This window comes from Canis aureus, chromosome 2, assembly GCF_053574225.1.
Source record: "Canis aureus isolate CA01 chromosome 2, VMU_Caureus_v.1.0, whole genome shotgun sequence".
In the NCBI taxonomy this organism is placed as follows: domain Eukaryota; kingdom Metazoa; phylum Chordata; class Mammalia; order Carnivora; family Canidae; genus Canis; species Canis aureus.
In genome coordinates, this window is record NC_135612.1 from 41,173,742 (window position 1) to 41,190,694 (window position 16,953).

Below are 16,953 nucleotides of genomic sequence, written 5' to 3' on the forward strand. Positions count from 1 at the left end.
CATGGGCTTCCCCATGCAGGCTCTGTTATGGAAACTGTCTTGTAAACACAGCGCAAAACAGAAACAGGGTGGGCCCGAGAATTCCTATTGCCATCCTCACCAGGGTGGCTGTGCACTTCCTAAGGGCGTCCCCAGAACCTTAGCTGTTTCTCTTCAGTTCAGATTATTCAAAAAGTCACAGTGAAGGCTAAAATGGAACTCTCAGGAAACGTTCTGTAGGCAATTGCAGGCAGTGTAAGGATGCATTGGCTTTAAATCTAGGAAGTAGGTGTAGAAAATCCCAACCACTGCCAACTCTTGCCAAAGTGTAGCTCTTCCCTTTACTGCTCTGGGTCCATTTCTGTTCATGGGTAACCATTGGGACCAGCAAGAGCGGAGAGAGCAAGGCCTGGGAGAGCCAGGGAACACGGGTTGAGAATACCTGGCTTCTGCGCCTCACTGCCAGTCACTAGGTACATGGCCACAGCTCCCAAATTGCTTCCATTCTCAATTGCCTGGCTTTCCCATCTGTAAAAGGAAGGTTTTGGACAAGATTAAGCCATTTGAAAAATATTGATTGTATAATACCATGTGAGACACAGTGCCCACAGGTTGGCACTCAGAAGAGGTTAAGAATATAAGGGCCATGTTTTCCTGCTACATAAAGTGATCCGATTTGTGCTGGACATGGCAAAGTGGAGAAGAGCGTGGGCAAAGTAGAGAAGAGCATGGGCATGGTGATGGGCTAGGGGCTCTGGCTTTGCTCTCCACCTACCTGCCCCAAGAAGTGAGGTGAGCTCTGCTCAAGCATGGCTGTGGCCTAAAAAGACACACAGTGACTTGGAGATCCCTGTGCAAATGTTCTGTTCTGAACTGGACATGCATGGAGTCTCTGCTGCCCCAACAGGAACTGTAATCCTTCAGAAACTCAACGCGCTGTGCCAGCTCAGGCATAGGCTCAGCTCAACGCGCTGTGCCAGCTCAGGCGTTTTGTCTCCTGATTGACAAAATTCCCTGAAGCCCAAGTCTGGAGATCTCTCTTTGGAAACTTGCCATCACAGTGCCATGCCTGGTTGATCATGAGTCCACTGCCCAGTGCTGACAGGTGTGGGAGGCAGAGGGATGGGGACAGATGTTAAGAGGAAGGAACAGCAAAAGGCAACACTGGCAGGAATTAGGACTCCACTTACCTGAGATTTGGTGCTGAGAAATGCTAATTCTGTCATCCCCTTGGCCCTGGTCTTTTTAGAAGCTTCCAGGAACTATCTGAGATTCAGGCAAGTCAGACCTGGGGTCAGTCCTCCAGGAGCTCGCTGTACAGTAGACTCATAGCAAATGATTTCTTAAGAACATCAGTAATAAGGATGCCTGGGTGGCTCAGGGAGTGAACGTCTGCCTTTGGCTCAGGTCATTGTCCCGGGGTCCTGGGACTGAGTCCTGCATTGGGCTCCCTGGAGGGAGCCTGCTTCTCCCTCTGCCTATGTCTCTGCCTCTTTCTGTGTGTTTCTCATGAATAAATAAATAAAATCATTAAAAAAAGCACCAGTAATAAACCAGGAGGAAATACAATCTGTTCCTCTCTGGCAGTACCCAAGATGGTAGATGGATATAGCCCTGACTAGTTTACTAAGCATTCTTCCTAAATGATATTCAGTGACCGTTCCACCCAGGTAAGGCAGGGAAAACAAGCAACCTGGGAACTCTAAAACCAGCACACAAAGCAACTCGGTGAGGCCAAGACCATACTCTGTGCACATGGATATACTTCACTAAAGGGTTAAGTGGCCAGAACTAAGACAGAAAACCTACAACACCTCTAGAGAAATACATAATGGTCACGGACAGTAAGCCCATGCCCTACCAATGTTTGTTCTTTTGTGTGTGTGTGTGTGTGTGTGTGTGTGTAAAAAGAAAAAGAAAAAGAAAACTGAGCAGTGACCTGACCCAAAACTATCAGAGGAAGAAAAGCAACATTAGCTCAAGCCTGAGCAGCAAGAAAAATATGACTCTGTTTGCCAGATAAAATAGGAAGTATCTGCAGCTGGATTACCTCTGTATCAGTCACAAAGGGTCAGTCTACTCATCATGTGACTGAGGCTCTCCACTTCCACTAAGTCCCATTGTCCAAATTAAACCATCTCTTTTCTGATCCATAAAATAACCATTTCACAGAAAAGTGAATCACTTCGTCACTACTTAGTGTAATGTAAAAGAAGTTACTCTTAGCTAATGTAAAACAATTTCCTAATTAAAAGGAAACATAAGAAAGTGTTCTAAGTATGATTTTTAAGATGCCACAACTGAGACTCAGAATATGTTTATAATAACCACAAATATGGTTATATGAATTTTTTTAAGGTCTTATCTGTAACAGAAGAGAATCATCCCCTGGAATTTGATCCTTTACTCCTAATGGGGCTTCAGAATTGCTAAACCACTTAGTTTGGGGGTACACAATGGAGACCTAGCACAAGGCACACTGGGCATCAGTGAATGAATGAAAGAGAACATCTCACTACGGAGTGTGGCGTTCCTCAAGACGAGACAGAGCATAGTGGCCAACAGCACGAGCTTGGGTTCCATTCCCACATCGACAATCTGTTATAGGACCTTCTGCAAATCACCTCAGTCTTTTCAAATGGGATTCAGAAAGTTAATGGTCACTCAGAAATCAGAGTTCTTCTGGAACATAAAGAGGCATATGATCTGTGAGATATAGATTACGAATGTCTGAACACTATTTACCACCAGCATTCAAGAAAAGTCATGAGGTCCAGCAGTGCCATATGCCAGCCTGACACTGTGTTTTGGTTATCTAAGACTTAAGACACCAAGACAAGCGACTTCTAAATCTTAAGAATCTATAGCAACTCAGGCCTACAGATCAGTGTCTAGCAGTGGATATCTAAAATCCTTACTGGTCTTGAAGCCTGTATAAACTAGTATCAAAATCTGTAAGACGTTAAGAGAACACAGTTACGTTATGTGACATAAATACAGGCAGATGATACAAATCCATGTTTTTTCTTCCCTGAAACCCAGCTCCAGAGGATGTGAAGTTTTTTTGTTTGTTTTTTGTTTTTTTTTTTTAATCAAGGAGATAATCTGTTTTATCAAATAGCTAGGCAGCCATTTTTTTTGTAAATTATCTGTCAGCTGAAAAAACAATACACTACTTACATCATATTGGAAAGGAATAACCTCAAGATTTCCAAGCAACACAGCTATTTTTCACATCTGAACTCCCCTGCTGATCGTTAAGAATAATTTCAAACGTCCCATTCTTGGCCTTTGGTTGTGCCAAACCCTGGATAAGTCCGTAACAAAGTTAGTTGCAAAATGTTGAATATTTCTGCATGGGGTGTTCAATCTCAATCGTCTGGCCTCCCCTTTCCTTAGTACACCATCATTCACGGCAGTGTGAAGTCTCTCCTGAATCAAGCTGTGTTTACACTAACCTAAAGGAAGTGTGAAATCAGAGTTGTCTTGGTTCTATCTCCTGCAGGCTAATAAACTACCTCCAATTCATCGCTCTACTGTTCTGTGCTTAGAAACATAGCAGCCCAAACTCTGAGCTTGGCCAAGGTGTGGTGGGCATGAGGCAGAGCTGCGATCAGCTCCAAAACGCTCAGTGCTCACTCAACACACTAGAGATGAGGATGCCATAGTCTTTTGTTGTGGTATCTGCGGAATGCAGCGACAACCATGAATCGGGGAGAGGGCAAGACCTGCCTTATCTGATCCAAGATGGTGCTGCTTTCTGTATCATACTCTCAACAAATCCCCAAATGATCTAAAATGCCGACGAATGAAAGATAGAGCTTCGCTTTTTTTCACTGAACAGCCTGAAATATTAAAAACCTAAGGCAAACTAGAAATAAAACACAATAGGTTTTAAACCAGATTTAAGTTTTTTTTTTTAATTCAAATTGACCCAAAGCAAAACTTACATTACAAAGGAAGAACAAAATACATTATGATATAACACACTAGGAGTTACATGAAAGCTAAATTTGTGGGCAAAGGGCCTCATCCCAATCACATTCTGGGCTAATGGCAATTCTGCAGGAAAAGTTAGAATCTCCATTTGTGTATGGTCCACTCTGGTAATGAAACTATACATTCTTGTCTCTTAGGGTGTGCATCTGACAAATCACTCTAGACTCCTCATGCTCCAGATGTGTACTCTTGCTACTGCCAGAACACTGAATTCTCTAGCGGAAATGCTGTTCCAAGCATGACGGATAATGAATTAAAAAAAAACAAAACAGTCAAGTCCTCCAAACTAACAAGCGTGGATTATTCTGTAGTAAATAGTTTAGAAATATGGGAATTAAATAATCTAAAAAAACACTCTTAACTCTGCTGTACATTTATAAACACAAATATTTACACACAAAAAAATCTTCTGTTTTCAAAAGATGAGGTTTGCAGTTCATTAATGATCATAATCTTTTATGAGCTGGTTTCTTTGGTGTAATTGCCAAATATATTTTTATAAAGGTTTAGTAATAGGCTTAAACAATAAATTTCAAAAAGAACATAGAAGGGCCCATGACAAATCTAGTAATGTTTGGAACATTTCAGTGAAGATTCTGGAAAAAACAATCGGTCAATCTTCTGAAAATACTTGCTCTCTCTACTCATTCCGTGACCAGTGAATGCCAATTAAATTCAAATGTGGACCTGCATGTCCATCCCCGTATTCTTCTACCGGTTACCACCTTTGAGACTAAAATTTTAGTTATGGTTAAAGAGGATATGTGATTGGGATTTTACTAATAAAAATAAAAGATTCTTTTTAAGTTTCCAGGTAAATCAAACCTCAAACAATAAATAATGGAATTATACACTTCTTCATTAAATAGAAATTTCAATTCCAGGAAGAGCTCTCATAATTTTTTTTTCCCCGAAGTCGCAGCAGCAATGCAGAATGAAGAATTTACCTTAATCTGATCTTTTTACTTGGAATTCCCTGACTCAAACTCAGTGGCTAACATGGTTTGAAGACCTCTGAATGGTTGGGGAAAGAAAATCATTTTCATCTACCTGAATAAATTAATACACGTTTGGGGAAATAAGCCCTGTGTGAAGGTAACATTACTATCACTGCTCAGAGTGCAGGGTCCCGGGCGCCCTCCCCAGCTCCTTGTCTCCCTGGGACTAGGGTTTGAGGGGGAAGTAACACTCAATTCATTTCTGGCCATGCCATGTTCCCGACACTGCAGGTATGTCTCAATTCTGACTTGGGTGCTGGTTGAAAGAATGGGAACACAGCTCAGCTGCACAAGGCAATCTCTCTCAGAAGATAACTTTCTGGAGATGGAGACCACCCATTTCTATCCATATCCATCAGGGGTTCAGTTAGTTTTGGAATGGTAACAAAACTGGCCACACTCTTGTTGGCTCCCTACAAAAACAGTCAATGTACCCCATCAGCGATTCCCCCCAAGTCATTCTTTTTCTGAAGCTGCATGTTCTTCAGGAACCTGTGTGCTGCCCAGGCACAAGCAGATCATATACACCAATGCCAAAGCTACTCTGAATCCAAGAGAACAGACTTTGTGCTTGAGAAAATATTTACTGCTGGCTCTTTAAAAAAGGTAAAGCCAGAGTAGACTCTTAATTCTTAGTTTATACTTTCCAGGTGAAATAGTTTTATACTTGTGACTCAAAACTAAAAATTCAGACAAGAGAAGCCCTTTATCTTGTAAACTTCTGATAACAAATTTATTACTAGTGTGTAAATATTTTGAAATTGCCCAAAGCACTAAGAACAATACTGGGATATTTGAAAAGGTTCTTCTGAAACTAAGATGACGACAGATAAAGCACAGAACACATTTCCAAGGGTATCAGCACAGGTCCCCAATGTCTCTGGAACCTTTCTTATTGTTTCTGACACTTTATCATAACTGTGTTTACACTGCAAACATATGCCAACTCAACCCAGAAAATAAAATAACCATCCCGAAGAGCTTCACTGTGCATAACTTTAAAACAGATAGGAAATGTTGAATTAGCATATCAGGAATTAACCAGACTTACAAGTGTGTACCTATTAGAAATTGTACCCTTTAGAAAAAAAAAAATTTAAACTGGGAAGAAAAGGGGGGAAAAAACCACCTTAAACCACCCCAAATTATTTAACCAGTAAAGCCAAACGGTTTAACAATATTTTGGGCTATTTTTAGGGACGACTCTACCACCAGGATATGAAATTTTCTGCTTAAAGTGAAGTAAAAGACAAAGCTTACAATGAAAACTGCAATTGACATACTCTGGTCCTGCAAGTAAAATGAAAGTGGCGGTTCCTATTCTCATGGGCATGTCAAAGCCGGCTGTGGAATGAGAAACACTGAGTGAAATAATGGATAAAATACACCAGAAAGAGTATTGCACGGGAGGCACTGTTTTAAAAACAGAATACACTGGCTTTATAAAGTTATTTTCTTTCCCATTAATTATTTTAAAAGCACGATTCAACGAGAGACAGAAGTTGAGACCCGATGTCTCTGGTAGTGTACTACAGTTGTTAAAAAAATAAGTTAAAAACAAGAGCACACCAACAGGAAAGCAGAGGTACTGGATTTATGTCATCCGAGAGCTACATTAATTAGGAAAGGAACGGTCTGAAACAGCCAATTTGTACTCATTAAAAATGAATGAGGTGACAGAGTTACTTTAAAAATCTCTTAGGGCATTTTCCAGTAGAACCCAGGACCCCCCTGGGTGAAACTGTGCCTTCAAACCTTAACAAGTGCTCTGCTGGTTTATAATGTCGTGCACGCCCATGAACCCATAAATTTGGAAAGGGTAAATTCTCCACTCCAGCCCTGCTTGTGTCATTTTGGAAAAACAATTTTTGTAAATTCAATATTGTATAGAAAGCTTGGACCTCTTAAACCTGGACCAAGAAACCAAATTAAGACCTTCAAGCATGTGGTGTGTGTGTGTTTATATATATAAAAAAGTCCCTCCCCTACCATGAAAACCAACCAACCAAACAAACAAACGAAAAACCTAAAAGTGTATACCTGCTTTCTGACTTCACAGCAAATCAGAAATTGCATAGGATATACTTTGTGCAAGGCAAAAAGCCTTTTAAGTATCTGGAATATAACTCCTAATCTTGCTCACAGTTCTGTGTACATCAGATATCATCAAATTTGTGTTTTAAGTAGTCTTTCATGACCTTGGCAATTGGTAGTTCATCAAGTAGCTTTAGGTTTTGAAGGCCTATACACTGTCGAATTTTAATTCGGCACAGGTCCTGCAAGTTTCTGGGCTGTCCTAAAAAGACAGAAAAAAGAAACTGTTACAAAGCTACACAGCACAGTATTTAAGGCAGGTTTTTGGGTTCTGAAAAGAACAGTTTGCTTCACCGGGACATGTCGCTTCCCATGCATGTGGACTTCCCATGCAAAGGACCAGACAGATTTTCACTGAGAGGACTTGGGGAGACTTCACGTGAGGTCTCATCAGATGCTTTTCACAACCCTGGGGTGATGGATATTTTTAACTCCATGTTACAAATAAGGACTCAAAGGATTAGAGATTTGAGCAAATTGCTCAATGTCAGGTGACCAATTTAAAGCTTTTTAGACAGAGACTAAAACCAGTTCTTCTGAGTCAAAGCCTGGTATTCTTTTTATTACAAAAGAGAATGGCGGTTTTCATCCTGGGATGCCTCTAATATGTTGAGTGAACCTAGGTAAGCAAATCATCCCTCTGGGCCAAAGTTTCTCCATCTGAAAAGTGGGGGGACCAAATGAGATGCTGTCTAATGGGGCCTCTCCTTTCAGCTCACTGTCTAGGACACTGGAGCCTAGACATATAGCATTATCTGCAGGGAACTTTCCCAAGTGACATCTGCCTCCTGGTTGCCATGATTCTGGACATAGGAGACTCTTGGCTTTGGGCATGAGACTGGGGCGGGGGAGGTAGAAAAAGCACCCCAAGCTATTCTGAATCTATGTCTCTTCAAATCTCGCACCCTCAGCATGTGCGAATAAAAACCACTGCTGTAACTTAACTCAAAAGAAAAATTACAAAAAATCAGTTTTTTCACTTTTGAAGACTGTATTTTACCAAAACGACTTAAATGACCCCAAACACAGGCAAGAATTCTAAGCAACAGTGCCTCAGTCATATCTGGACTCACATAAATTCTCCTTTCAGATTAAATGCTAACGAACGGCAAAAGCTGACATGTTGAATGCTTACTCTGTGCCATGTATCCTTAAGCTCTCCACATACACTAACTCGTTTCATCCTTTTATGAGGGAAGTACTTTGATCATCGTCCCCATTTTACAGACTCCTTGTGTCTCAGAGAGATTAAGTAACATGCTCAAAGTCAAGTAGAATGCCATACTTCAGCGATCTCAAACTTCTTGGTCTCAAATCCTCTTTGCATTTTAAAAATTTACCACAGACCCAAAAGAATTTCCAATTTTGTGGGTTATAACTATCAATAATTACCATATTAGAAGTTAAAGCAAATTTTAGAAATACTTATTCATTTAAAAAATAAAAATAAGCCCATTACACATGGCCATTGATAACACTGGTATAAAAACAACAGTATCTTAAAAAATAGTAAGAAGAATGATGTTCTTTCACATTTTTGCAAAGTTCTTAAAAAGGATGGCTTAACAGATGACAACTGAGTTCTCATACATGCTTCTACATTCAATCTGCTGTAATAAAATCATCGTGTCTCTGGACAAGTCCACTTACACTCACGAAAGAAGAACATGAAAAAGGCAGATAATGTCTCTGTATTATGAAAATCATTTTGACCTCAGAGAGGTGAAAGGAGTCCCTAAGCCATACATGGTGAACCACTGCCAAAATTAGTGCTTCACCCTTTACTTGAACTGTCCTTGTTTATAGTAATCATCATTATTCAAAATTAAGTAATTCTTCATAAATGAAAAAGGCTCCTTAAATCTCTTATAAGGCCTGTGTGAACATGTGCTTTCTAAGAGTTACTTAACACATGGTTTTCTTTTAACAGAATTGTAGGAGCTACTGCTTTCCTAGAAATGCCTGTAAACCTGGAGCATGTGCAGCTACGGGTATCTGCACACCAATCTGTATGAGGCTGTGATACACACACACTCATGTGTCTCTCGCCAAGATGTGTCTTCTCCATTTTCCAGATGTCTGCTAAAAGGCACTTCCTTAAGGGTGACAAAGTCAGGTTCCCCATCAGATACTCCAGAGTTCCAGCACTTAATAAGACTGCACTTTTACATTTATTTGATGATTATCTATTAATGCTCACCTTCTTCACTAACATGTTCCATGAGGGCAAGACCACATCTGGCTGCCAATATAGCCCACTGCCTGAAATAATACTCAGTAAAAACTAGATGAATGTATGAATACTTACCAGGCTTGTTCGTAAGGGACAAACCAGTCAACTCACGGCAAAACCCACCCATGTCAACAACAAATCATTTTCTAACCTGTTTTGAATTATTTTTCACCACCCTTCATGGGCTACCATTAGGAAGGGAATAAATTATCATGGTCATTTTTTGATAAATGCTTACAGTATTTGATTGCAAATGCAAACCAGAATATGAATTAAATATGAACCTTCTTTTTTTCAAAGTAAAGAATCTGATTTTCCTAATAGATGGCAGGTTCTTTTCAAATGTAATATTAATAAAAAGAAGAAGCACAACATATTCAGGCAAAAAACAGGTGAGGATAAAGTTGATGTGTAGAAGTATACATACATACTTAAATGGAAACATATCGTCCAACGATGTAGAAAACCTGTATTACTGGAATTTGCTTAGCTAAGGGGAAAGAAGAAGGGATCTAGGCAAAGGGTTACGTAAGAGGGATCTTCTGATAGTCCTATTTTGTGCCAGACTGTGTTCTCCAAAAATAACCACAACATCATCTATGCCTCATGCTCTTTTTTACAGTGTGACCTATACTCCCACGTTCAAGAGATGGAGCCAAAGTTCCCTTTCCTTGAAATTGAGTGCGGTTATTACTATGGTTGAAGAGTATGCTATGTGACTGTTACGACTAAGTCATAGAAGGGGACACACTTTCATCCAGCTCTTGGGACATTCACTCTGTGAGCACAGCTACCACTATGCCATGAAGAGGTCTGAGCAATCTAGAAGAAGGAACTGAGGTCACTGCCCAGCAGCCCTGGCTGAGATCCCAACCACCAGCACCAAACTGCCAACCTTCAGAGTATGCCACTTTGAAAGTGGAGAGAACCCAGTCAAGTAATTCCAGATGACACTGCATGGAGCAGAGAAGCAAAATAATCCACTCTTACTGTGTTAAGCCACTAAAATCTGCAGAATTAGATAACAGATTCTGGGACTCGGAAGTAGAGTGTTGCCATTAAAAAAAAAAAAAAAAAACTAAAATATGTGGCTTTATCACTGGGACCATGTGGTGGGGAAGGGCTGTGAGGAGTCTTGTCCCGGCTTAAAAGAAAGTTTTAAAATGTTACTAGAAACCAAAAAACAAAACAAAAAAGTTACTAGAAACTGGAGGAAAGAGGAGCCTTTTATTAGTGGCAGCAAGTTTGGCAACACTGTCCCCTGCTGTAACATGGAAAAGTAGTAAAGCTATCCTAATGGTCTAGTTAAGAAGATTCTGCAGGCAGACTATTGGAGAGGTAACTGGCTTTCCTCCTGGTCTATGATAAAATGCAAGAAGGCAAAGATAAACTAGCACCTGTAATCCAAGGGATGTAGCCACAGAAATCCTATCATCCTCAGAAGCTACCTCTATAGGGGCCTTTCCCAGGGAGAGATGTACTTTCTATGTCTAAACATCAGAGGGTTTTAATGATTTGCTACCGATTTTTCTTCTCCTTAAGTGATGTGTTGTGGCAATCTTTTGCTATTTTGGGAGACTCTGATCTTTTAAAGATTTCTTGACCATCTACAATCCCTGTCTGCAGAAAGACCTTTAATGGGAGAGGCATATCTTTGTGGTTAAAAGCATCAACTCTGGAGCAAGACAGCTTGGGTTTGATTCTTGGCTTCCACCACTTACAGTCTGTGTGATCTTAGGCAAGCTACTTAACCTACTGCCTCAGAATACTCATCCGTGAACCAAGGATAACAACACCTATATCATAGCCCTTAAAAGCATCAAAAAAGTTAATTTTGTTACAGTGCTTATGGTACAACACCAGGTACATAGTAAGGGCTATATAAGTGTTTGTAAATAAATGTTAACATAGTGATTTTTAAATATTTTAAGGATAACATTTGCTTCTCCTTCCCAGGAAAAGTAGAGGGTGCTTCTTGGAAGTTGAAGTCTCCACCTTCCTGGTGTTAAGAGAGAAAGACAACTAGCTGGCAGCTTAATAGTAAAGGAGCAACTGGTAATCTGTTACAGGGAAACTGTCCCAGGCAAACTGATGGAAATGACACTCTGGAAATCACTGCACGACTTTGGGCAGGCAGAGATGTAAGAACTTAAGCTGTATAAAAATCTGTGTGGTGATGAGGTGAGGGATGTCCTTGTGCTACTGTACCACAAATACAGATATGAACTCATGTTGTCACATCAAAACACTGAGTAAATAGGCTTAAATAGGAACGAGCGAGAAGGACTATTCATTGTCACCACTACTATTTCTAAGACTGACTAAAAAGTTTTTGGTTTTTTTTTCCCCCCCTAGGAATATCCTTTTAGGAACAGAAGATTATGATTGACAAAGAAGTACCTACCTTCTAGTCAACACATCACTCAAAGTCTTACTGAGCGCCTACTATGTCCCAAGGATTAAAGGGGTGAGGGGAGAGGAGGAGGCAGAGAAAAAGGCGGCAGAGGAAGAAAATAAAGAGAATGAAACCAAAAACAACACACACGTGCACAACATTTACTAGGTGTCACAGAAAATTACTCCTACACTGTTAAATAACAACCACCTTGTCCAAGGGATTGTTATAGGAGAGACCTGGGGGGATATCTCACACGAGAGTATAATTTCAGGCATCATAAACATTTTGGGGGATGCAGAAACACTACAAGGTATTCATACTAACAAACTACAATGGGATTGCATAATAGTTCAAAAGGCTATTAGTCTCTCCATTTGGTAAAAGCAGCCCATCATTAGTAATAATTGGGCTGGTATAAAATAGGAAATCAGCTTTTGAAGGGTCTGGTCTAGGATAAATTACAAAACCAGGGCAGCAGCATAATTTAGAAAATTAAATATCTTAAACCACCTCCTTTTACTACCACCATTATCACATTCATGATAGGCTAAATTTATTTATTTAGGTAAGATATTTGCAAAGGTAGAGAAGCAAAACATTTCTGTATAACCAGAGAAAAAATGAAAGCAAAACAAGCTTGTCTTCTTTGGGGGAGAGGGGAAAGAAGCTGCAAGTAGAGGAGAGGGTGTAAAGAGATACAAAGAAAGGTTTAGCCTCCTTTGAAAGCTGTATACAATCCAACTTGTTCAAATACCTCCCCATTGCAGGTCAGCATCTGGAATGGTCTCCCAATACCTCTGTTTTATTTCAGCTTCCCATTTTAAAATCCTACCATAAACACATTTTATTCCTTTGCTTTTGTCTCTGAATTTCCTTCACAGAGACTCAGTAAGAAAAGTGTTCGACAAATCTTTATAGGACAATGGCAGTTTCTAGCTCATCTTAAAAAGAAATATCATGGCATTGTAAAATAATTTAACTCTTAGAATCCAAATATATGCAGTATCAACCTTGATATTTGTCCATTGGTTACATTTGTTTCCACAGGCTAATGAGCTTTGACCTATACTCTTCATTTGCACTCAAACTAAACAGAACCATATACTGGTTCCTAACAAATCTCTAGAAGCCTATATTAAAAACAGAAAGCAATATAAATATCATGAAAAAAGTGCAGAATAAGGTAAAGCTTTCTAGATCAAAGAACCTTAAAATGTAGTATAATGTGACTTAAAACGACGTACTATTTATTTATTTCTAAAAGTGATTTTAGTAATTGGGACCCAAAGGCCTATTACGACAACAATGTAGATGTCTGGCAAATCCCCCACTGATCAGAAAAAGAAAAAAAAATCAATAATCAAAATCACTGTAAGATGCACAAATTATTTCTCTAGAGTTACTCTAGATAATAACACTGTTTTGATATCATCCTACCTAAAAAAATAAATTAAAAAATCAAATTGATTAAAGAAGCATTTGAGGGAATGAGGGGAACCTGATGCACAGGTGGTGTTTCATGTGATAATCTGCTCACATGCCTGTCATTGTACTAGGTTTAGCTGAGAAAGCCACAGCCTAAATTTTACCTCCTTAAAAAAAAAAAAAAAAGTCATGACTTCTATTCTTACTTTTTAGAGTTTGAAATGGTTTTTGAAGTTTAACTCCTCCTGCTGAGTGAAACAGTGTCGACAATATAAATAAAAACACATTTCAGGTTACCGCAGTTTACACAACAATATTTTTAGCAATGTTTATACAATATTTTTAAATACCTGTGATGCTGTTCTAGAAAGCAACAAGCTTAAGTACTTGACAGATTAAGTCTCCCCCAGTTTACTGAATTCAATTCCCATCTACCTAATCTTTTTCTCTTAGAAATATGAGCCATTTAATTTCTGCAAATATACAAATCAAAATACAACCCAGTCCAACCTTTTACACACTGATGCATACTGAGTGGCTGCTTCAAGTCTGTAAACAGCATCTACTAGAAACACAGATCGCTGCATGACTCGGCCTCCTCTCGGATAGTAAACAAACCCAAATTGCATATTCTCTGCCTTAAGAATAATCTATAGCAGAGCTTGCCACAGAAATAAAAGTCAGCTGTTTAGCGAACAAGAATTAATGGTTAACTTACTCAAGAAATTCTTGGCACCTTGGATATGCTACTCTCTGAAACTGGGATCTAAAATCCAGGGTACTAGTTTTCCAAACTAATTTGAATAACAACAAATCTGTTTATCCTCACAGCAGCTGATAGAACCACAATTTTATAGACATACTTCAGGAATCATTATCTCTATAGATCCTAAGTTGAAAATAGGCTGGCAGAGGGCAATTAGTAATTTAAAGCAGTTCATTTTATACAGACTGTAACTGCAAACAGAAATATATTAGAAATTCACCAAACGTGAAAACAGGAGGCTAACAAGGTGTCCTTGAGAATTAGAATGTAGAAGTTGTACATTACTAGGGTCTCAATTTCTTTGTTTTATAACCTCTTCGCATTCTTAAAATCAGCGGACCTCCTAGAATTTTTGTTTATGTGGGCTCTATCTGTATTTGCCACACTTAGAAATGAAGATTGAGAAATTTAAAACACATTAGTTGATTCATTTAAAAATAACTGTAATATGGGGTGCCTGGTTGGCTTAGTAGCGGAGCATGTGACTCTTGATGTTGGGGTTGTGAGCTCAAGACCCACGCTGGGTGTAGAGATTACTAAAAAATAAAATCCTTTAAAAATAATCTAAAAATAATAGTAATATAAATTCATTATCAGTTGAAGTAAGTTTTTATAGGAAAAAAGCAGCTGTTTTATAAAACAAAAAAGGTTTCACCAGAAGAGTGATACATTGTTTTACATGTGTGCAATTATCTCCTAAGGTCTGGCTTCATTACAAGATAGCTGGATTCACAGATCTGCTCCTGCATTCTGTTCTAATATGCTGTCTTAATTGAAGTACCTGAAGAAAATCCAGCCTCATTCACATAGTTGGAAAAGGAAGGAATATTTTCATCATTTTTTATAGATGATTGCTACCTTCTTTGATGCTTCACCAAAACTCGGCAAGTGGTATTTTTTTAAAGGTTAGTTGAAATATGAAATCTGAAACCAAGTCAAAAACTTTTGTATTCTTTCACATTAAAATCTGTTGCTCTAGGGATGTCTGGGTGGCTCAGTGGTTTAATGCCTGCCTTTAGCCCAGGGCGTGATCCTGGAGACCCGGGTTCAAGTCCCACATCAGGCTCCCTGCATGGAGCCTGCTTCTCCCTCTGCCTCTGCCTATGTCTCTGCCTTTCTCTCTCTCTCTCTCTCTCTCTCTCTCTCATGAATAAATAAATAAGTAATCTTAAAAAGAATAAAAAAATAAAATCTGTTGCTCTACTTTGCTCTTTGAAAGGATATTTTTAACTCAGGCTTTTTTTTTTTTTTTTTTTTTTGTCACATTATGCATTAGTCCTTTGGAAAACATTGGATCACCAGGTTATGGAGATCTTCCAAATGTTGACCCATTTCATTAGAAAATATTTTTTAAATCCCTTTTGTTAGTATTGCCACTGATCTCAAAAAAGTCTTTGCATACTGAGAAACTGTCGATGTCATAGTAGGAAGTGTAAGCTTTTCAAAATTCTAAATTTCACCTGAAAGCTCAACTTCTATGACTCGTCGTAAATATTGTCAATTGTTTCTCTCTCTCTCTCCCTCTTTTTTTTTAAAAGATTTTATTTATCATGAGAGACACAGAGAGAAAGGCAGAGACACAGGCAGAGGGAGAAGCAGGCTCCCTGTGGGGAGCCTGATGTGGGATTTGATCCCAGGTTCAGGACCTGAGCTGAAGGCTGGTGCCCAATTGCTAAGCCACCCAGGTGCTCTCAATTGTTTCTCTTAACATGACAAGAAAAGTCTGTCAAATCTCCCAGACTAAACAGCTATCGTTTGGCTGTCAGTCAATCTTCCAGGTAAAAATGGGTGTTCCACAAAAAAAGCTGCTGGTTCAGCTCAAACAGAAGAGGTGCTTCTTCTCGATTCAATCACAGCACTTTGGTATGCAATAAGAATACATTGCCATTTCACAGAGTATTAAAAAGGCACGTAACGTACTCAGAGGGATCAGATTTAATGGGATTAATTTTACTGCTTTGTAAAGACATCCCTAAATGGAACTGGAATCTTCTTTAGAGATTGCCTGGTGGTGAAGAACATAAGGACTACTTGGACCTTTTGGGGCCACTGCCTCGATTAACACTGAGGAGCTGGCAGTATGACCCACCATTGCTCTTACACCATCAGTCAAATGACAGTGGAATGAAAGAGGCGAATAACATCTCAGCGTTGCTATGAAATCAGTTTTGACCTCATGGGTACCTAAAACGGTCTTGAGGAACCCCCCAAGAAAACCACTGTCCTACATAAATCATAAAATAAAATCACAAGCAGCAGGAAATCATCCCATTTAACAGTGGTTACTGGCAAGAATTTTAAAAAGTGGAGAGACCCCAGGGACTGCAGTCTAATTCCCCCATGTTTCAGAGGAGCGGAGCTGGGAGGCTAAGTGGCTTGCCCAAGGTTTTTAGGCAAGTCAGACATGGGGTCAAGAGCCCATTAGCTGCTCTCTCCACCACTACACAGAGCTAATTTAATAGCATCTTTGACACAGGCAGAACTGACACATCTTGAGGATGATATATGGGAGAGCTATGCCTCTGAATTCTGGGGCGGTGGAATACTACTCAGTCCAAATGACCAGGAATAGGATATTTTTCACTTTTTATGTAAAAACAATAAAACCAGTCAACAGACTTCCAGCTTTAGCTCCTGAACACGTAAGGAGTTTGGAAGTCATTACCCCTGCCCCGGCAGGAAAAAAAAAAAAAGCTGAACAAACCCAAAATCAATGACTTCTCCTAGACTAACTAGCCCACCCGTGGAACAGATGTCACAGGTCAAACCACCACAAAGTCAAGAGAGAGAAACAGATCCAGAGAGTCACTGCTGAGTTCTGCATACCTGGAGCAGAAGCTGCTAGAGTCACAAACTGGTAGGAACACTTAAATGGTAATTTTGACGAATTACCTGAGGCTGTCTGTGGACTGGCCTGACAGTGGGGGCCACTGTCTTAGGAGGTCCCCACATTCTCTCAGTTTTATCTGAGGAACCTCACCAGGCTGTCACAGTGAACAGCTAATAAAAACCCACGTGGCTCTGGCAAGGGAGGAAGGTAAGAATAACCATGTGACCTAGG

The 16,953-nt window shown here is 39.6% G+C and overlaps 1 protein-coding gene across 1 annotated transcript in view; it reads right to left on the reverse strand.

The window, feature by feature from the left end:
- Positions 1-3,871: 3,871 nt before the first annotated feature.
- The window catches only part of ASB7 (ankyrin repeat and SOCS box containing 7), a 49,997-nt gene continuing 36,915 nt past the window's right edge, over positions 3,872-16,953 (reverse strand). Inside the window, exon 6 of the mRNA XM_077869647.1 lies at positions 3,872-7,272. Within this exon, the coding sequence (XP_077725773.1) occupies positions 7,133-7,272 (140 nt within the window). The 3' untranslated portion in view covers positions 3,872-7,132. The remainder of the gene's footprint in view (positions 7,273-16,953) is intronic.